Below are 22386 nucleotides of genomic sequence, written 5' to 3' on the forward strand. Positions count from 1 at the left end.
TCGCCTGTTTGTCATAGCATTGACAAGACGAGTTGATGTGTCTTGACCTCCATGGCAGAGGCTCCACCATAGGGTTGGTCAAACCCAGGCTGGTGGCGGAACACAGTGCTGCACTCCCTGCCCTAATATGTTAAAAATATGAATTTTATCTCCAAGCCAGGCATACTTACACTTGGCTCGATAGCCATACGTTCCCGACCCCTGGTTTAGATGATTTAATCTCTATAAAAATGGAACCGAAAAACCATATCCTTAACTAGTCTATAACAATGTTATTTGTTGTTTTACCTGTGCTCATCTCCTCCCTCACTGTTATTATTAAGGACAATCCGCCACAGGTCTGATGCCACCAGGTCCTTCTGCTGGTCAGTGAAGTTGAGGCTGGGAAGTTGAAGCTGGCAGGCGCGACTCTCCGACAGACAGAAGTTACGATAGGGAACAAAGTCCTGCTGGAGCTCATCCCAATACTCAAGACTGCATGGTACCTGAGGTGAAGAAAAACAAGATGATGTGGTATTTATTTAGAAATTAGATTTCTTTCTAAACAACAACTGAAAACATTTGCGCCTCATATTCTAAATCCAAAGATCCGAGAACTAATGATTAATAAGCTCCTGAAGTTGCCTCAAGTATTAAACAGTTGGAAAGGTCATGAAAGAAAACAATCGAGTAGTAATTTTTTTAAAAGAGCTCATTGTTTTCAGTTGTCTGGATTCATTTAGGGAGCATATTATTGTCATGCATCAAATTTAACAGGCATTTTTTTTTTTTTAACACTAGTGTCTGACGTGAAAAATTCACACTGTGGCCCAAGAGGGGTTGACATAAAAGGCTCTTCTCAGAGGAAAAATAATATATGCCAGGTGTAACGACATGTTAACATCTAGTGTTCAAATATGTATTTGCCATTGTGTATTAGCATTTAAATCTATATCACCTTGGATGATATCACCTTGGATGGGGCACATCAACACTAAGCTCTCAGGCTTGAACTCCTTTTATGGAGAACTTAGAATGGGTACACACTGCAGAGAGCTTAATGCGCAATTACGATATTTTGGTGGAATACAATTTTTTCTTTCTTTTAGATTGTTCACATTTCCAACTAAATTGAACTTGTATGCAACTTCATCTCATTTGTGTACACTACAAAAGTGTCCCACATGCGCAGAAAAGGACAGGTGACGTCAAATGCAATGAACATATGTTTCCAGAAGTACTCATGGATGTCAAAGGCGGAGCGTTGTCCCCCCAATTAAATCTGAAACCTCGCATTTCCCCGTTGAATGCTCACTGTGTCATGTGTTTTGAATACAAACATTGTAAACTAGGATACTATCGCTCTAAGAATAAACTCGAGCAACATGTTGGGACTGCAGTTGGATGAGATGGAATGTTGGCTGTTCTGAGAGTTACAAAATAAGCAAGTGCTTATCTTTCATTAATGTGTAAATTCATGATACATTACTTAGTGTTTTCCTCTGCTATGATTGTTCATTTCTCCACTTCCACCCGCCTGGTTAACGGAAAAAGAGCTGCATCTTTTTACAGTAAAAAACAAAAACCGAATTCTTTAAAGAAAAATAAAGATTAAAATAATAAGCAAAAATGACTGAATTATCGGAAAAAACATGCATTTTTCGTAAGTCCAGAAACTTATTTTACATAACATAGGCCTCGTCTAATGGGAACTGACCTGCTGCAACAGGTACTCAAAATCCTAAAAAAGGCTGGTAAAAAAAATAAAGAGTAAAATGGTGGGTTTTAGTCACTTTGAGTCTATGCAGTTTCTATTCTTCTTTGTGTTTTTTAGCACTAGTTTTCAGTTGCACTACACCATACAGTGCCATCCATTCAAATAATATGCACTGCTCCGTTAAATGATAAATCGTATTCAACACATATTAGTCTAATAAAGGATTGATTAAAATACATCTTGTACAAATATTCAGCCAGGAATAAAGGATCGTACATCAGTCTTAATGCAAAATTGCAAGTTGTTGCAAATCACAGCTCGTTACTTTCTGAAATGCAACAATTAAGCATCATTTTTGGGTAATTCACATTTGACTCTTGAATTATTTTCTTATACTTCATAATCCAGCATATTTTTATAGTTTATGAATTTGTTAAATTTATTACTCAGAAGGAATCTGTGATTAGCAAAATACGAGATGTAGAAAACTATATTTTTACAAACATCATACAATCATATTATCATTCTACATTTAAAACAAATAGACCCTTTCAGAAGTCAAATCATGTTTCTTTGTATAGCCCTTAATCACAAAAAGTCTGCACAGACTACTGACTATTATACAGCACCATCCTGATCTAAAACCTACATGAGTGCATGGAAAAAAAGTAGTTCTCATCATAAGAAAAATGAAGAGACCTTGACAGGGGACGGCACAATCCCCGTTCCAGGGTGACCAGGCTCCGAAGAATGTAAGTAGGTTTTAAGCCTAGATTAAACAGTTCCACTGAGTTTGCAGGTCCAAACTCAGAGGACAGAACATTCCACAGCACCGGGGCACGAACGGAGAACGCTTAAGCCTGAGCGTTCATTTAAAAACAATACAAAAAATGCTAAAAAAACAACAACATTTTTTTACCAATGCTTAGGTACTGTTTAGCCAAACAGATAAACACAGTGCATGATGAAAATTAATTAAGTGTTTATTTTGTTAACAGAATGTAAAGGTCTCTCCAAATGTTTTCTGAGACTCTTAGTTTTTGTTGCAACGATATTAGATGCTTAACTAATCTGTTGTCCTATTTGGAAAACCACACTATTTCAAACTCGTGGTTGAATATGCTACAAGCCAACTATTACGGACGAAAAAATGTGTCATTGGAAGACTTTGTCATTGCACAAACACTATTTTCCAGCCTATCTTTCGAAAGATCATAATCCTTCACAGAGTATTTGATACATTACCATTTAGGGAAAAGGCAATGTATTTGTATTCACCCAAAAAAAAGATAATTTCAAATTAAGTCAAAAAAGCCAAAACAGTTTCACCACAGAAGCACGACAAAGCCCGAGATGACAAGTCACATCCAAAATATTGCAAGACGGCAGCATAACTTAACTGCAGGCTACAAAGCGACCATTTGCATTACAGTCCTACAGCTTTTTTCACGCCGAATACCAATTAGGCTATGTGAGCATATTCACAGTTAAATGGCTGGCAGGGTTCTAGTCGTTTCTGTTACAGTGAGCCAACATTAGAATGCATGTAGTAGGTGGGTGCTCCTGTGTGAACCAAAGCAAGTTCTCAGGTTTCACTGACCACCTGCAGAACCTTGCTACTGATGGATCAGTAGTGGCAGGGCGCTCTCAGCAGTCCACCTGATAAATGCCAGACACAGAGGCAAGGAGGTGGACGTGGAGCGCATTGGTCTGTGAAAATCAAATTGTTTACTAAAGCTACGGCGTTCTCAGGACAATTTGGAACTGTCAAGAGGGCCTGTGTGCACATGTGTAGTGTGTACCCTCTAAATTTGCATGCAGGGGTCTGACCCTAGATCAGATGAGGTAATTGTAGTTTACATTTTGCATGAAATGCCACATAGGGCTACCTGGAATCAACTTTTCCTAATTGCACCTGACAGAGTTGTGCACCCGCAACCTTAGCACTTGCCACTGGAGCGGAAATTTTCAGGGTCTGCAAAGAATTCCCACGACTTATTTTGTTCCAACTTTATATACAAGAACATAAAAGCAAGTATGAATGTGAAATGCTTTGGGGAGTTGGGAAGAAAACTGGGCCGCCTTGTTTTAATTGTGAGCCTGGTAAGGTTTACACCTGGCTTGTCAGACATGTAGCCTGAGGGCCAGATCCGGCCCGTTAATAATCTAATTCTACCTGCTATACATTTCCGAGTGTGTCAAAAAAAGAAGCAAGTCTGTAGGTCAAATGTAATGATATTTTAAATGAGTGGAAACAACAATATGTCTCTGGCAACTAGAGGGCAGTGTTGAATTTGTATAGAGTGGTGAGTTGGTTCAAGTGAAAAACTTCACTCAACTGTTACACATAACTAAACCAGTTAACAAATTTAATGCCAAATATAAAAATCTGTTTTTCCAATTGTTTGTGCATTCAAGTGGTGGGTTTAGAAAATATCCCTTATCATTAATATGTAGGGTAGGTTACTAATGTAGGCTGAATAATAAATCATAATACTGAAAAACAAAGCTAAACATTTGGATTTACATTATTTTACTGATCCGGCCAGCCTAGTAAGTCTGGATCCAGCTCCAGAGCTGAACTGATATTGATATCTCTGGTTTACAGTATTATGATTGTCTTCAATGTACAAAAATATGATCTACTGGAGGCCAGGACATTTTGAGTTCAGCACCTGTAAACAGGCAATAATTGCATTTTTAAACCCTTTTTTTCAATCTTTTTTTTTCAGTCTAGGTCCAGTATTTAAAAGTTGTAGGCAGTATATATTTTTTTTAAAGAAAAACTGACGTCTGAAGTCTTAAAGGCACATATTTGCATTACTTGTGTCTTAGTAACTTACTCACACCACACAATAGAATGGTTGGATTTTTTTTTGTTATGAACACCTAACAGGCTGCAAATTATTTTAGCCAAAATCTACATGAAAACAATTATGAATAATCAATTTAATGTTGTTTAGAGCGATGAAGAATATTTTTAATCATTGTGTTGGAAACATGTATTCAGTTATGTTCAAAATTGATCAACCCGCAGAATAGATAAGTGTTTTTGCAAGTTTCACATTTACAATTCATGATTGTAATCACAAGAAATGATTACAGGTTGTTGCTAATAATAAATTAGCTAGCTATAGTGCCTGGTGTGCCATGGTGATCTGGTACATTTTAATTGTGTTTTATGGTTTGAAGTAATCACTATAACAAGATCCCCGGGATGGAAAAAGAAAGTACTTCAATGGGTCAGTTGTGTCAACGCTTTTAAATGATTTTTGTGCAGTGCTTTTAGATTAATACTTCAAATGTCAAGTGCTGAGCAGACTTTTACTTTAAGAGGTTGATAAAATCAATCCTATTGATGAACTACGGATATTTTGGTTAAACGCTGAATATGAGTGTGCCACATTCATTCACCTTGTCATACACAATTTCAGCAAAAACTGCATTTTGACTGGCTCAAAAATATTAATGAAAACAAAACACTACCACTGTCCAACTATGCCTGTGTCTAGTGGAAAGTACAGCTATGTATACATCACCTGGTTTTATTCAAGAAAAGACAAATATTTCTCTCCATGTAAGACAATATGACTACATACACAATATGTATATACAGGTGTTCTTATGAAGTATTCAGTACTCTGTATTGTTATTTTCACTGTGATTGTGTGTGTATATCTTATCTGATGAACAAGATGTAACTAAAACGACGTCACACAACCTCCGCTGGAAGTCTTTAAGGACTCGATGATGTAAGACTGCCAGGTTACCCCATTTCTTTAGTTCAAGTTCCACTCTGGAAGCCGTTCAAATGCCAAGAAAATGCACATATGCCAAGAGCGAGTACAGTAAATGTTCACAACTATTTATAAATATCTTTACATCTCGGGCGGCTAGCTGATCTGACTTCCATCACTGTCAAGTACGTCAGTTTCTGCCAAACCTCAAACTATTATTTTGCATGGACTTACTTGTCTTGGACTGATTGACACATTACAGTCCCTCAGAAGGATAATTAAAGACAGGCGACCCAAAGCAAACACGCAGCATGGAGAAATGATTTCAATTTCCACAATGAACCCAGGTGTGATCTCTGAATCAAAGTTCAAGTATGCCTGTGCAACTGAAGACTCCCCGAGCTTGCTCGGAGGCTCTGACTGCTAACATACCCTGCCCTGTTTTCCATGACTTTTATTAAAAAGATCAACACTGATTAGGTAGTCCTATGACCGTTGTAGAAAGAAAAGAATACTCTAGAGGAAGGCGAATCAATTCAAATATCGATATTATCGATACTAAGCAAGTACTTGCATCAAATTGATACAATTGTCCAGATATCAATACTCCACCCATTCTCAAAGTGCTGCCCTTTCCCTTCTCACCCAACGCCCTCAGCCTCTCCCAATGTTTATGCCCTTTTGCACTTTTAGCACCTTTCCCTATCTGGTCTGCTGCTGTATCTTGTCTCACAGGCAGAAGAGAGGACCAAATCTTTGCGCCCAACCTCATCAGAAACTAAATATGACAGAGGCAAACCGGAAGCGCAGTGTGGTGTGGAGTTTTTTTCAACAGGATAAAGACGATTCCATTTGTCATTTGAATTTTTCAAAAAAAAAAAAAAATATAAAAAAAAAAATATATAATATATATAATATATATAAAAATATAAACATGTTACTGTTCCTGAACGAAAACGTGAAAATCAGATTTCACTAGAGCAACAGAGCCAAAATGGGCTTGTTTGTTATACTGTATTGCTGTTTTTGTGGTTTCACTCTTTTGACTTCTGTTCTGTATAGTTGTTGTAGTAAATGTATTTATTTTTTTAAACTGTTAATAGTTTTTAGATAATATTATTTACACTATTTGCACTTTTGGATTTTATTTTCAAAATTTGGTGCAATGGGAGTTAAAGTTAACCTATTGACATTGTTGTATTTGTATTTTTGTTACATTGCTGCTTTTTTATTTGACTTTTTTTCTTAAACAGCTGTGAGAGAAATATTTCTATTTATTTTGTAAACTGCTGAAGTTTGAATTGTAGTTATTAAAAAAAATATTTGTTTTGTGTTTAGCGTAAATATAAAAGGGTTTATATATTCAATGATCATGACATTTCCAAGCAAAAATGATCAGTATTGGATTAGTATCAATCAATTCTACAATTCATTTACTTGGATCGGATTCATACTAATATTCCCAGTATCGCCCACCCCCAGAATCCACAGTTTACTAATGGTCTTATCAGACGGAAGAAAAAGTATGCATGAGCAAATGTTTACTCAGGAGATGCAATGAATTGTTTTTGAGAATGACCCTGACTATGTTGTCTCATGTGGGTTGATATACATTAGCATTCATCATTGTTGAAAATCAGGGATAAGATGGAATGACAAATTTGTAAAGAGGGACTGTGACGTTTTTTCTGGATGAGGTGTAAAACCTCCAAATTAAATTAACTACATGAGTGTTATTTTTTTTTGTGTGCATTAGTTGTGACCGACACAAGTGTACTTGATTGCTGTCCTGTTAAAACAATAGTTATTTTGGCCCAAACCCATTGGTGTGTTTATTGTTTCAACCTCACACAGGGAGCTAAACAGATTTGGATGAGACTTGCGGGACCGTACATGAATTAGTTTAACGATTTGTTTGTGCGGGGCTTTTGTGAAATGAGTTTTTCCAGTAGTAATGAACTAGCAAATGATGTGAGTTTAATGCAGCATACAGGAAGAACGATTAGTTGTGGTCATCTTGCTTGAATGGGAGGAATGGTGAATAAACAATAATGGAGAGTAGAGAAAACAATGGTCACAAAAAGAGTCAAGAGGCAAAACCAAAAGAGCCCATTTTGTAGTGCTGTAATCATAATCTAGCGGATTTCGCATGTCACAATGTTTTATTCACTATTATTAAAGTCACATCCCGATGTTTTTCGCTGGTCAGCTGACCAAATCTGTATTATGTACAGCTATACCACACAGTTGCCATATTGATTTATAGATAAACCCATTCCACATTAGTTTAGCCTTTAGTGTAATTAATTTCATAATGGTAACCTGTGGAGACATAATCCGACCAATACAAGCTTGGTGCTGAGCAAAAAAGAATATTCCTTCCTTCCTTCCTTCCCTTTCCTTTCCTATCCATCCTTCCTTCTTTCTTTCTTTCCTTCCTTCCTTCTTTCCTTCTTTCTTTCCTTCCAACCTATTTTCCTTCCTTCCCATCCATCCATCTATCTATCTATCCAACCTTCCTTCCTTCCTTCTCATCCATTCAACCTTCCTTCCTTCCCATACATCCTTCCTTTTTCCCTTCCTTCCTTCCAACCAACCTACCTTCCTCCTTTCATTCCTCACTCCTTTCCTACCTTCGTTCCTCCCTCCTTTCAATCCTTCCTTCCTACCTTCCTTCCTTCTTTCCTTCTTTCCTTCCTTCCTTCCTTCCTTCCTTCCCTCCCTCCCTTCCTCCCTTCCTTCCTTCTTTCCTTCTTTCCTTCACTATCAATCCATCCTTCCTTCCTTAACCTTCCTTCCTTCCTTCCTTCCAACCTTCTTTCCTTCCTTCCAAACTTCCTTCCTTCCTTCCTACCCATCCTTCCTTCCTTCCTTTTTCCCTTCCTTCCTTCCTTCCTTCCTTCCTTCCTTCCTTCCTTCCTTCCTTCCTTCCTTCCTTCCTTCCTTCCAACCATCCAACCTCCCTCCTTTCATTCCTTCACTCCTTTTATACCTTCCCTTCCCCCTTCCCTCCTTTCAATCCTTCCCTCCTACCTCCCACTCTCCCTCACTCTTCCCTCCTTTCATTCCTTCCTTCCTTCCTTCCTTTCTCCCCCCCTTCCTTGCTTCTTTCCATCCTTCCTTCCTTAAACTTCGGGTCAGGTACGGGCCATGTTTGGGCTCGAGACTTAGATCTTACCATTAACCAGAAATGAGTCACACATCTCTCTCCTTTATGTCCACGCATCACTTTGACCACCTACAGAAGCTTAAATGACGAAGTTCAACCAGGACCAGGGGTATGTACGGTAGTTTTTAAAGACCACCATCATCCATCGTGCTACCGTGTTTCATTTGTATATGACGATATTGGAAACCGTAATCCGCATGAAGTCAAAATAAAGGCTTGGAATTCCTGTGTCAGTTGAGCTACTAGGTCTCTTTAAATATAGAAGTTGATTTGATAAAATCGATCTGTTTCGGGGACCAGGAGTGACAACGGGAGAGAGGGGCAATGTCAGGATTAAACGTAAGGATGGCTATTTTGGCAATAGCAACCATTCCTCAAGAGGTTCTGTCAAAAAAACTTGACATGACAGGTAGGTGAACGATAGGAATTACAAGAGAGCTCTCTTTTGCTCCCTATTTCTTTTCCTTTTCCTACGCCTCTCACTTTACATTTCTCAAAATCTCTCAGCCTCCAACTCTATGTGGCTGCGCTGTAATTCTAGAGGCCTGAGAAATAATGACCGCCTCGGTTTCCCCCTCACTCTGTTGCGTCTAGATGCGAAGTAAGTAATTATTTTCGGAAAAGAAACCAAATGATTTGTGTTTTTTATGGCTGCATTTCCGTCCCTTGACTTCGGTCCTGAAGGAAGTGAAATAATTAAAACATCTGCACTTGTGCAAAAAGTAAGGTTGCCTGCTTGTTGACCATAGGCTTGAATCTATTACGTCTGAGATCCAGATGATTTTTGGGTGAGGACTGAGGGGTCCAGTTTAAATAACCCCCTTGAACCTCAGCCTTGCACTTGAACACAACTGACCGAACAATGTGAAAATGTTCACACAGTGACAACCAAAAAGCGAATACATTTAGATGACTTTAGAGTCATTTTTTCAAAAAGTGATGAGGGTAATTGCCCTTGATCTTTTGAGTAACACGTATTGCATGTGGAAGGCTTAGAAGCCTCACAGCTAAAGCTTCTCTGCCTTCTAGCAAGGACCCACAACCTCTATGACTTTCTCAGGGCTTATTACACGGTAGGCTCTATCATATCCAACAGGATTCTGTAATGATAAATTATCTGACCATTTCACATTACCCAAAGGTGGTTTCGGTAATGGATGGGGGTTACAAACCTGCTCCTTTCAACGCTCAAATGAAACGCTCATCATTTGTTTAACAGACTTATTTTAAGCCAGGAACATCCCAGTTGACGGGAGGACTAGAAGATGTGGAAAACACATGTTCATCAACCACAAGTTGCATTCTGCATTTTTTGCCGTGCGACTCATTTTCAGACATAACTCAAAAGAAGCCTCAAGCGTGTTTCACATATTTTCAACGTATTAGTATTTGGAGTATTTGCAGTCTTGTGATTAAAAACCTTCATTAAGGATGTGAAGTTTAAGATTATTGTTTTAATTTAACATTTTGATGGAGTAAAATCAGAAATTTACAGGAACACACCTTTCACAAGTCAATAGTCGAATCAGACACATGTGCTCAAAAACATGCATCCCCAAAAATTAGCACAACAAAACCAAAGTGCACCAACTGTAGATTAAGCAGACCGCTTTAACCTGACAAGACTGAGGCCTGTCTACTGGATGTATGCAAGTCACTTACCATTATGGAAAGTAAAATTAGGTTTCTACAAATCTGACCAAAAAGAAAAATAATACTATTTTGATTTGCAAAAATCGAGAACATCTTGCACCTACCAGCACTAAATATTGTGTGTGTTTTATGTGGGTACAAATAACAGTGTAGGAATCAACAAAGCCAGCCATAAACCTATCGCCGATGGAACAATTGTCAATTTAGGTTAGAGATTTCCTAAATGCCAAGGCAAAATTGCTGTCCATAAAAAACAGACATCAGCGTACCAAATTGACAAAGGACTTTTCTTCTTAAGTGGTTAATCACGTCACTTTTTGATCATTACTAATCAATGAAGTAAGTGTTCTTCTGTTGGGCCAATGAAAAAAAAAACCCCAACAATTACGCACATATCTGTTGTATCAAAAGGCCGTCTAAATTAGAAAAATCCATAGGGTCAACTCAAAATCTACTCAACTGCATTCCATGGTTGCAGGCATTGATTTCCTTCATTTGTATTGTTTAAAGCACACTGGAAAATATGTTTGTGTATGCTTTCTCATTTTTAGGTTTACAGTTTATGTTTGGGACCACAAAAACCATAAATCTTGGGACCCTAAAAGTGATATAAAATAAATGTTTTCAAGTGTAGCCATTTCAGTACACAGGCTTACTTAAAATTATGGCAACATATTCATAGAAAGTGTCAGCTTGTCTTTTGTTAAAATCCATTCAACATAACAAAAATACCCTCAAATGTGGGAAAGAAGAGCCAAAATACCCAGCTGTTTAAGGTATTTAGTATAGCCACAGCATTCTTTATTAATCTTAGAGTGTTCCACAAATTGTAGTGGTTTGGGGATGTGTCTTTTATGATGAATGGGCCTCACCAACATGACCGGAACTAAATAATTGCTCGATTTTGATGAAAAAATGTAAAAAGTCTGCTGGCTTGTTGTGTTTTAGAAGTTTTTCCAACCCTCTTGCTATTTGTTCAAATCCTGGGGCCCCACTCAGCCTAATATCTTGTTGACTGTAATCATCAAAGGCCAATTTGCTCAAATTTGGCCTTGATCGAAGCACAAAATCCCCCCCAAAAGGGGTGCTGTGAAATACATAAAACTGGTGATAGAGAAAAAGATGGGCTGTGCACATCCCTCAGTGAACTTCGGTAGACCCAGTAGCTGCATCAGCCTGCCAAAGGCATAACCTCATCTAAGTTTGAAGACACCTGGTTTTTCACACATGACTTTTGCAGCTGTTTCACCGTACATTACATGTTCAGAAGGACGGTGGGGCTCTGTGTCATTCAATAACATTCAAGGTGTGGGTCTCTCCGGACTCCCATAACGAGAATCGTATTGGCTCCAAGCCCAGTTTAGAGAAATGATTTGCAGTTTACTGTGAATGATGTTGAGCAAGGAGCAGTGAAGAGACTGTGTGAATTATCTCGGCTCTGTTGGTCTCTACCATCTTTGCCTGAGCAGCACGACTCCGAGACGGTTAATATATTACGTGCGGATGCAGAACAAGAAATCACTGGAAATCCTCCAGATGCGTCGTCATTGATAATGTAATATACGTCTGAGTTTGGGCAGGTCCACGTCATGGTATGATAGGTCATTTTGGCATGCCCAACTAAAGATACTCCCATGAGACCTATTTGATCGTAAACAGGTTAAACAGTCTGATCTGCACACTTACATCAACGTTGTTTACCATCATTTTCCAGACACTTGGTGGGAAACTTCACCCTCAGCGATGTCATGCATGAATTATGGTGAAGAATATTCAAGAAGAGCTACAGTATCAAGTCACCAAGGAAACCTAAACAAAACATAACTAACACGACATACAAAAGGCCCAAGGTATGTTGGTCGCTAAGGATTGATCTGACCCCAGCACTTTTTCGATTTTACCTGTAAGGCGTCGCCCAGGTCAGCCATACTGATTTCCGGATCCTCGGTGGTGTTGAAAGGAACTGGCGTTATCCTGATGAAGGTAAGGACGCGAGGCTCAGGGTAGCGCCACAGCATAAGTCCCGGACTATCTTCCGTTTCACCGAAGAATACAACCTCGTAGGGCCCTGGCCATTTTTGAGAACCTGTCAAAAAGACAAGATGACATGACATAATTAAAACATACACACTAGATGATAAGTTTATTCTGTTTTTAGTATTAGAGACCTGCGAAGGAGATTTCATAGGATGCCAGTTTCTTAGTTTGACTATTATAATGCACTGTTGTTCGAAGTTTTGACTATTACATCATTGTCGCTATCTGCCAATCATGTTGCCGTTCTTTCATTTTCACACCCCTTAGGGCTGATCGTTTTAATGTTACTTTGGATATTTAATAAAAGGAGAAGTCTCAGTGGAGGGCCTTGGAACAGGGATGGTAATTCCTTATTTGAAGGCTTCCCCGCCATCTTTGCAAGTATAAAATCCATTGATGTCTTCTCTCCTCATTTTAACAAAAGTTTATACTTAACAACACTGGTGCAAGGAAATATGAACTGTTTGAATTGCTGTGTAATTGGCCATGAAATTTAGTCATCTTATGAGTCAATTTTTCAAATAGAAATACGATATATGATTGTTTATATGTGGGGGATAGAAACCTATCTGGCCTGTGAAAACACTTAAAATTTTTGAAAAACATTGTCATACTATGTTGAATTTGATAAGAATAAGTCATTGCTTAATTGAGTTCTGCTCTTAGGTTTACATACAAGAAAACTATAAGACCAACTGCATAAGTAATTAGTTAATTCAGTGCTTAATATGTATCGTCACACGTTTTATCTTTTAGATATGTGAACGGAAAAAGCGAACGGACAGGAAAAATGTAAAGTTGTCAAACAAGCCCCTGGTTTGGGATTTTGTTTCATATATTGCAATATTCTATCCCTTATTGGCATAAGATACAAATTTAATGGCGAACAATAACTCATTTCATTTAGATTCTGTGCACGTGTAATGACAGAAAATCTTTTAGATTTTTGAAACGTTGTCGAAAATCTTAGATGGCTGGCACTTTTGATTTTTTTTTATTATCAGTAAATGAGTTGAAGAGTAAATCAATCCAAACATTTTGCCAAGATTAGGTTGTATGTTCCCCCAATAGTCAAGACTCCAGGTAGATTTATACATTAATTGTAAAATACGAGTTAGAAATCAGTGTCCGCCCATCCTTATCCAGGGTTTATACATCTTTTTTTCATGGCCAAATTCAAGCACCTTTTTAAATACTTTTAAAGCCAGTTTTTAAATGTCTCCGGTATAATGAAAATAAGTAATCTGGTGTGAATCATGTATATTGTATAAATATCCACAAATATATCTGCGATTTGTACATATGATTTTTAATCTTGGGTATTTATTTATCAACACATAATTTTTAGCTCTTTAGTAAATCGTGAATATATTTGTGGATCTGAACAATATATGTGTGAATATTTAGGTGTAGGGTAAAATGACATTGATATGTTGCTTACATTTTCAGTTACAAAACTTTCTTCTGATTACAATTTACCACTGGGAAACCTTATCTTAATTTTTGCATGGCCCAAAATACATTTCCATAATTGACACGAAATCCTTGCAGTAATACACATTTCATAGTGTCCTGTTTAGGTGTAGGGGGCGATGATGCTTCATAGGACAATGCCATACAAACTAATGTCAGCTGCCGTTAATCACAAGGGAAGAAATGCAATGCCAAAGCAAAACCAACAGAGAGCTGGGTGGGTGCCATTTTTAAGCAGACTTGTTAAGAAACGTGATTGCAATTTCAAGCATTTACAAGCATCCACCCCAAATTCAAGCACATTTAAATCCTTGACAAGACAACATTAAAATTCAGGCATTTTTAAGGATTTAAATAAGCAATATCTTACGGAACAATTTTTCCACAGGCTGTCCACTAAAAAAATATAGTGAAGGTACTCAATAACGAATCACGCTAAACCCTTTTTCAGAAGCTTAACCATAATATGCCTGAGCAAAAGGCAACAGTGTAGTCGTTTTTTATGCGACAAGAGGCAAAATGGCCATTTAATCAGGTAGGGTTAGCCATTTCTCCCTTACATACTAAGTTAACATTTAGTTTTATACTTCAGGTTGTCTCTGGTATAATTATCACATACCATTAGCACTTTTTACTAAAACACAGTATCAGAAAGGAGGAACGTTTTCTGTACCATCTTTTCCTTTTCTCTGGGAAAAATAGTACTTTCCTTTTGATGTTGGTGCTTGTAAGATCTCATTTATAAAAACAGAATGAAAACCGGGTTTGGAGTTTGATCAGTGATTGTTAAATTGCGTGTTGCATTTGAAGGTGTTTCTAAGGAACCCAAAACAAAACATCGTTGTTTCCAGGCTTTCACAATATTTACACATATACAAAGCAATATATACAGCAGTAACATTAGGGTTGTGTAAACCATTTTTTGAGTAAACAGTCTGACGAACCATGCCAAGCACCTGAAAAAAACCCTTAATGACATGGATCGAAACTACTGAGTAAAGTTTGATTCCAACTGTGGCTGTTGTGTCGGATCCAAGTCCTTGGGAAAAATGTTTATTTTAGGAAAAATTACTTTTCCCCTGGGGGGTACAAAGCTGATACTTTCTGTAGAGAACATTTAAGGGAGTAGCAAAATCGGTCTGTGGTCAATTCGTTTTTTTCATGTTAAGAGCCTTGCGTATTAGCCTGCTGCAAATAGAGGATGAAACAAAAGCAAAAACAGACACTTTCATGGTTTTACTTTAAGTTCCATTAGCAGAGGCCCTTTTTGTTTTTGTTCTCCCGCCATCTTTCACTTCTCTCTTAGACCCTTCCATCCCTTTGTCAGCTTTTGAGGCAAACTTGCACTTCTCAGTACGTTAGGGACTGCTTCCCTCTGCCTGTTGACAACATGTTGCAAACAGATTGTTCGCCGCATCCTTTTTCAAGCAAAATGCATTCTTTAAAAGATGCAAGAGTAAAAAAGAGAGGAAAATAAAGATCCAACCACAGTTGACAAAGTTGACTAGTCTACAGCCAAGGAGTAGTTTGATCCTCTTTGTATAATGTTCTGATGTGTGCATGTTGTGAGCAGCTTACACAAGGAACTGAGAGGAGAATAAACAGCATGCTATTTATTATTAAAACCATGCAAATGCATCTGATCGCACTTCTCTCCATACAAGCCTTGATTGATGCTGTCAATGTGTTTGATGAGTGTTAAATACAAGGACGTCTCACAGGGTCAATTTGTTAGCTTCTATTAAATTCCTTTAGTGCTAAGGGTGTAAAAAGATCTTTGGTGGTCGTCCATCTTTGGTGTGTCGGATGTGACTTTTTTGGTGTTGTTTAAAATAAAATCTTTCGCCCAGCACTTTTTAGTGCCTCATGTCTTCATTAACCCTCCTCTTGTGTTACGGTTGCCACGAGCAGTTTTGGATGTTAAACCTCCTCTTTGGTGGCAAAACGTGAATTATATCAGCCTAAACCATTAAAATAGTTTTTTTTTTCTTTTCGGTGTAAGTCTCTGGGCCTGTTCTCTGCCAGTATAATCCAGAACTTCAATTCAGAAAAAATATTAAAATGGATATAAAAAAATAATTACATTAATCAACGTAAAGGTCAAGAAGCCTTGACGCAATAACAAATGCAACTGTTTTTGTATGTATCTAATGATTATTTTATGACAAATGACCACTAGATGGCAGAGGTGGCTTTGATCCACAAAGGTCAGACCATGATTTATGGTAGTTTCTGCACTCATTTAGCATCTCAGACATAGAAAGCAGTCAGTCGACTATGTTGATGGCGAAATGAAGCATCATGATGCTTTGTGAAGCAGGTGCTATATGTTTTACTCCTCTAAATTGTGATCTTGGTTTAAAAAAGTGTAATATGACCAAAAGTCTAGCTTAAATTCAATATGAGTCAGAAAATGCTTCATAAAGCTTCATTTATGGTAAGCTATAAAGTTAGCTATAAATTGCACGGTTTCCCCAATTGGTATAAAAGGACCGTAAATATTCACCTGAGTCTTGGATGTACTGAAAGTGCCCTGTACGCAGGTCATCAGAGCTGTGTTCTGCACGGGTGGAGGGCGAACCAGGGGAGGGTGGGGCCTGGCTTTGGGTGGTCTTGGCTTTAGGGGAGTCCCCTTTCTGTGCAGCATGATACGCTTGAAGGTGCTCAACCACCAGCTTCAGGCAGTTCATATGTTCTTGTCCCCAGAAAACCTGACGAAAAAAGGAGAACGGTCAAGATTTTAGGTGAGTGAAGAAAACATAAGCATACATGGAGCAGTAGGCTGAGTCCATGAAAAAAGATTGTGTGGACAGTGAAGGTGCAAAGAATGTTCTAAATTAATACTGCTACCCTTTTTTTCCACAAACGAAATGTACGCTTATTTTAGTGAGCTATAATACTTTGGACCTCAAACTACACACAATGGGAGACTACGTCAAGTATATCATTAACCATGACAATAATAATAATAATGATTATTATTATACGTATCATCGTTATTATCTTTATAATTTGTGGTAATATAAATAAGTGCACCTGCAACGTGATAGTCTCAGGGTTATTTCTAAAGTGCAGAGAACATCTTGAAAACCAAGACACATACCAGGCAAGTACAAGATACTGTTATGGATAGATTTGGATACAAGTTTTGCCAAGCTTTACACTTCTCAAGGAACACAGTGCAAGCAATCATATTGAAATGGAAGGAGTATCAGATCATTTCAAATCTACTTTCACCTCAAACCAAGTCGAGGAATGATCAGAGATGATGCCAATAGGTTAATAATGACTCAAGTTAAACAGCAGGGATATACAACTGAGTTGGGAGAGTCTATCTATAGAACACACAGCCAATCACACCAAATATTTGGCCTTTATGGAAGAGTGGCACAAAGTCAGCAATTTCACACAAAACATAGAAGAAAAGGCTCTGGTTAAATGAAAACAAAATAAAACTTTGGCTACAATGCAACACGATGTGTTTGCCGTAAAAGCAACAAAGCTCAACATTCTGAACACACCATCCCTAAATACAGGACCATTCTGGAAGAAAGCCTGTTGAAGTCTCAAAACATCTGGGACCGGGACAAGATTTATCTTCCAACGGGACAATGATCCAAAACATAAAGCCAAATCTAGATTGGAATGGTTTGCAAATAAACGTATCCAGGTGTTGGAATGGCTAAGTCAAAGTCCAGACCTAAAATCTATCGAGAAGCTACGGGCAGGTGCTGAAAACGGCTGTTCAGAAACACACTCCACACAAACACAGAGCTCTAGCTGTTTGGCAAGAAATATTGGGCAAAAATTTAAGTCTCTCAATGTACAAAACTGAAACAGATACATCCCAAGGGACTTGGAGCTGTAATTCCAGCAAAAGGTGGCGCTAAAAAAATACTAATAATGCAAAGGGCCCAGTAATATTGCACACCCCACATTTCAATTTTTTATTTGTTAACAAAATATAAAATATCATACACCTTGTGTTCCACTTTACAATTCTGTCCCACTTGTTGTTTATTCTCAACAAAAAATATTTTTTTTCTATAAGTAGTTTGCTCCTAAAATATGCACAAGTTTGAAATGTCCTAGCGGGACAAAGACTTTTCCACTGAGAATTTATGCTAATCAAAATATTTCAATGGTTAACAACAACTACGATCTCAGTAGAGAAAAATATGGCTACCGAAGTTATTTGTGTATAGCGCACACTTGCGTATAGCGCGCACCCATAATCTTTGATGAGAGGAATGTATACATTTTGTTGCATTGCACAATTTATTGCCAATGTAACATGTGAAATGCACAACAAAATTAACATTTGTCTCTGGAAGTGTGATAACGGGATAAAACCCTTTTCATATGTCATCTCTACCACTGGTGGACCAATTGGTTAGAGTACTGTGCTTTCACCGCTCTGACAGGTTTTCAAATCCTGTTACACCCAATGTTTTGCAAAAATATGGTACTATTTGTGTATAGCATGCAGCCAAATCCCGAGTTCTCTTAGATTAAAAAAAGGCACTTTATACACTAATAAATAAGTTGATTATTATTTTTTCATTAATCGAAAATCTTCAGCATTTCTCTCTGGAAGGAGGATGAGATACCAGTATTTTAACAATCATTGCTGTGATAAACCCAACAGGCAAATACGGCCTATTTGGGAAGTTTAAGTATTCTCAATTTATGCAACATCAATTAATTGATGAATGTATCGTTTGACATGAATGCCAGATATGAAGAAAACCAGGCACTACTCTAACTGGCCAATGCCAATCCTCGACTAACACAAGGTTGTGCCAATCATTATGGGGGATGTTTAGAGACGAGGCATGAATAAGGCAAAGGGAAGACTAACTGTGGCAATGCGCACACTGGATGAAAACCTGCACCAGAGCGCTCTTGACCTCAGACTGGGGAGACAGTTTATCTTTGAGCAGGACTCCCAGTCTAAGCACACAGTCAAGAAGTCAATTCAGGACAAGCCTGTGGATATCCTTGAGTGGCGCTGGCAGAGTTCAAGTGCAATTGGATTCAACATCTCAGAAGAGATTTTTAAACAGTTGTGCTGTGATACTCCCTATCCAGCCTTACAGTTTTTCCCCACTCCAAAACAAAATACACGGTCACATGAGTCACCAACCGATAGTCCATCCTCAATAACTTCCCAACACAACATAGCAACCTCCACAGATGGTGCCCCCCACAACGCACATCATCAATGTGGGCCTGCTGGGATTTAGACATTGGACCAGGAATCTCTGAGTCAAAAGCCTTTCACACGTGGTGCCGTGCGTCAGCCTGCTACCAAATACTGTGAGCATGCGGCTTTATGACTAAACTCTGAAAACAGGAAAATTCAGGGAGTTTCTTTCAGGCATTTGGAAGAGAGAACATATGATGAAGGAATCGGAAGGAATTTGAGTGGTTTTTGTGCAGCACTTGATTAAAAAACCACAAACGCCAAGAAACATGAAAATTTAAATTAAGGGCAACCACCGAAAAATATAGTGAGTGGTGTCACTCTGAAGTTGTCATATGGGACAATACACTATTGCTAACGCAATCAGTTCATGACGCTGTAAAAGGGTATTTTTCAGCTGGGGCATTATGCAACTCCCAGCATAAAAAAGCTGCATATGAAGTGAAACCTAGGTCAGAAATAGGCAAATAATGTTCCATGACTTAACTGGCAGATGAGATCTAAAGTCATATACATGCATGAAGTAGTGGCCACTGTGAATGGTTGAGGTGGGGACTAAAATTATCAATAATATCATCTCATCTCATCAGCCGTACCACTTATCCTCATTAGGGTCGCGGGGGGGCTGGAGCCCATCCCAGCCATCTCCGGGCAGTGGGCAGGGGACACCCTGAACTGGTTGCCAGCCAATCGCAGGGCACACAGGGACAGACAACTCATTCGCTCATTCACACCTAGGGACAATTTGGACCGGCCAATTCACCTGAAATGCATGTCTTTGGAATGTGGGAGGAAACCGGAGTGCCCGGAGGAAACCCACGCAAGCACGGGGAGAACATACAAACTCCGCACAGGAAGTCTGGAGCTGGATTTGAACCCACGACAGGTTCCCATGACATGAACTGTGCCGCACAAGCGCTAACCACTGCGCCGCCGTGCTGCCCCTCAATAATATCAATACTTAGATAATACATAAAGCGGAACAACACAATTGTTTGAATATTAATTTTTAATGTCTTTCAAATTCCCTTCAACTGTGGTTTCACTTTATTTGCACGACCAATTTTACTCTCAAAATCTTTGAGGCATTGTACAATAAAAGGTAGTGTTTCCCAGATTATGGTGTGCACCTAAATATAAGATGGACCTTTTGAGAATCCCCCATTGTGATTTTTTTTTAATACAAAACTCAATTCCAATGAAGTTGGGAAAGTGTGTTAATTGCAAATAAAAATTGATCCAAGTAAATTGCAAATTCTTTTCAACCCATATTTAAATGAATGCACAGCAAATACAACATATTTATTGTCTTCACTCATAAACTTTATTGTTTTGGGAGAAAATCATCAACTCTGTAATTTGATGACAGCAACACGTGCCAAAATAGTTGGGACAGGTGTCAATAACTACTCAGAAAGTGGATGAATGGAAATCAACCAACTATTTGCAGGTGAACAGATGAATTAGCAACAGGTGAGAGTTGTTACTGGGTATAAAAAAGGGAGACCCGAACAAGCTAAGTCATTCACATGCAAGGATGGGGCGAGGTTCACCTCTTTGTGAACAACTGCGTGAGCAAATTGTTGAACAGTTTAAAAACAACATTCCTCAAAGTACAATTGCAAGGAATTTAGGGATATCATCATCTACAGTCCATAATATTGTGAAAAGGTTCAGGGAATCTGGAGAAATCACTGTGCGTAAACGGCATGGCCGTAAACCATTATTGAATGCCCGTGACCTCCGAGCCCTCAAGCGGTACTGCATTAAGAACCGACATCAATGTGTAAAGGACATCACCACATGGGCTCAGGAACACTTTGGAAAACCACTGTCAGTCAATACAGTTCGACGCTATATCCGTAAGTGTGGGTTAAAACTTTATGTTGCAAAGCGTAAGCCATTCATCAACAACATCCAGAAACGCCGCAGGGTTCTCTGGGCCCGAGCCCATCTAAAATGGACTGATACAAAGTGGAAAAGTGTTCTGTGGTCTGATGAGTCAGTTTTCCAAATTGTGTTTGGAAATTGTGGACGTCGTGTCCTCCGGTCCAAAGAAGAACAGAACCACCCAGACTGTTATGCACGCAAAGTGCAAAAGCCAGCATCTGTGATGGTATGGGGGTGCATGAGTGGCCAAGGAATGGGTAACCTGCACATCTGTGAAGGCACCATTAATGCAGAAAAGTACATTCAGGTTTTGGAACAAAGTATGTTGCCATCCAAACAGAATCTTTACCATGGGCGCCCTTGCTTCTTCCAGCAGGATAATGCCAAGCCACACACTGCACGTCTCACGACAGCGTGGCTTCGTAGTAAGAGGGTGCGGGTGCTTGACTGGCCTGCCTGCAGTCCTGACCTGTCTCCCATTGAAAATGTGTGGCGCATTATAAAGCGCAGAATAAGACAAAGGAGACCCCGGACTGTTGAACAGCTGAAGCTGTACATAAAGCAAGAATGGGAAAGGATTCCACTATCAACGATTCAACAACTAGTCTCCTCACTTCCTAAACGTTTATTGAGTGTTATTAAAAGGAAAGGTGATGTAACACAATGGTGAAGAAGCCCCTTTCCCAACTACTTTGGCACTTGTTGCAATTATAAAATTCTAAGTTTATCATTATTTGCTTATGGAAATAAAGTTTATGAGTTTGAACATGGATAATCTTGTCTTTGTGGTGTATTCATTTAAATATGGGTTAGAAAAGGTTTGCAAGTCATTCTATTCTAATTTTACTGACATTTTAAACTTTTTCCCAACTTCAATGGAATTGACTTTTGTATAAGCCTCATCAAACAATAAGGGACATGAGATTAAAACCCCCCCCCAAAAAAAAAAGAATTTCATAGAACATACATGTTAGTAAATCTGCTTTCACTAAAACGAATTGATTCATTCCTAAATGACTACTGTACGTAGAAACATTTTGTTTGTAGTTGTGCATTTCTAAATGTTTTCACCATATTTGCCGCTCTGTAAAGGCGCACTAGATTCTAGTGTGTACTTTAGAATCTCTTGCAAATTTTGGGTTTTTGGGTGCACCATATAGCCAGGGAAATACAGTATTTTAGTTATCTTGCTTACGTTGGTATACAGTATTTTTATTTTTGTTGCATTGCTGCTTTTTTTATTTGACTCGCGTGCCTTTTGTTCTAAAACAGTTCTTATCGTTGAAATATTCCGTTTTTCAACTGTTAAAGGTTTCTACATCGTATTGTTTACAGTATTTGCACTTTGACTTCATTTTCAAAATATTGTGATGTGGAAGGTATTTAGTTGTCACGTTGACCTTGTATTTTTGTTACATTCCTGCTTTTTTCTTGGTTTGACTCTCTTGACTTTGTTCTGAAATAGTTGTAGCAAAAGTATTTCTATTTTCTATGCTGTTTAAGTTTGCATTGTAGTGAATCTACC

General features: G+C 38.5%; 1 protein-coding gene across 6 annotated transcripts in view; it reads right to left on the reverse strand.

Moving 5' to 3' along the window:
• The window catches only part of vps13b (vacuolar protein sorting 13 homolog B), a 457366-nt gene that overhangs the window by 91333 nt on the left and 343647 nt on the right, over positions 1–22386 (reverse strand). For all 6 annotated transcript variants that reach the window (XM_088326330.1, XM_088326329.1, XM_088326331.1 and 3 more), the window contains 3 exons: positions 16272–16476; positions 12157–12341; positions 289–485 (listed from right to left, as the gene is read on the reverse strand). In XM_088326330.1, the coding sequence (XP_088182456.1) occupies positions 289–485; positions 12157–12341; positions 16272–16476 (587 nt within the window). The remainder of the gene's footprint in view (positions 1–288; positions 486–12156; positions 12342–16271; positions 16477–22386) is intronic.

This window comes from Urocampus carinirostris, chromosome 2 (genome assembly GCF_059441175.1).
Source record: "Urocampus carinirostris isolate Australia breed hairy pipefish chromosome 2, RoL_Ucar_1.0, whole genome shotgun sequence".
NCBI classification, from domain to species: Eukaryota; Metazoa; Chordata; class Actinopteri; order Syngnathiformes; family Syngnathidae; genus Urocampus; species Urocampus carinirostris.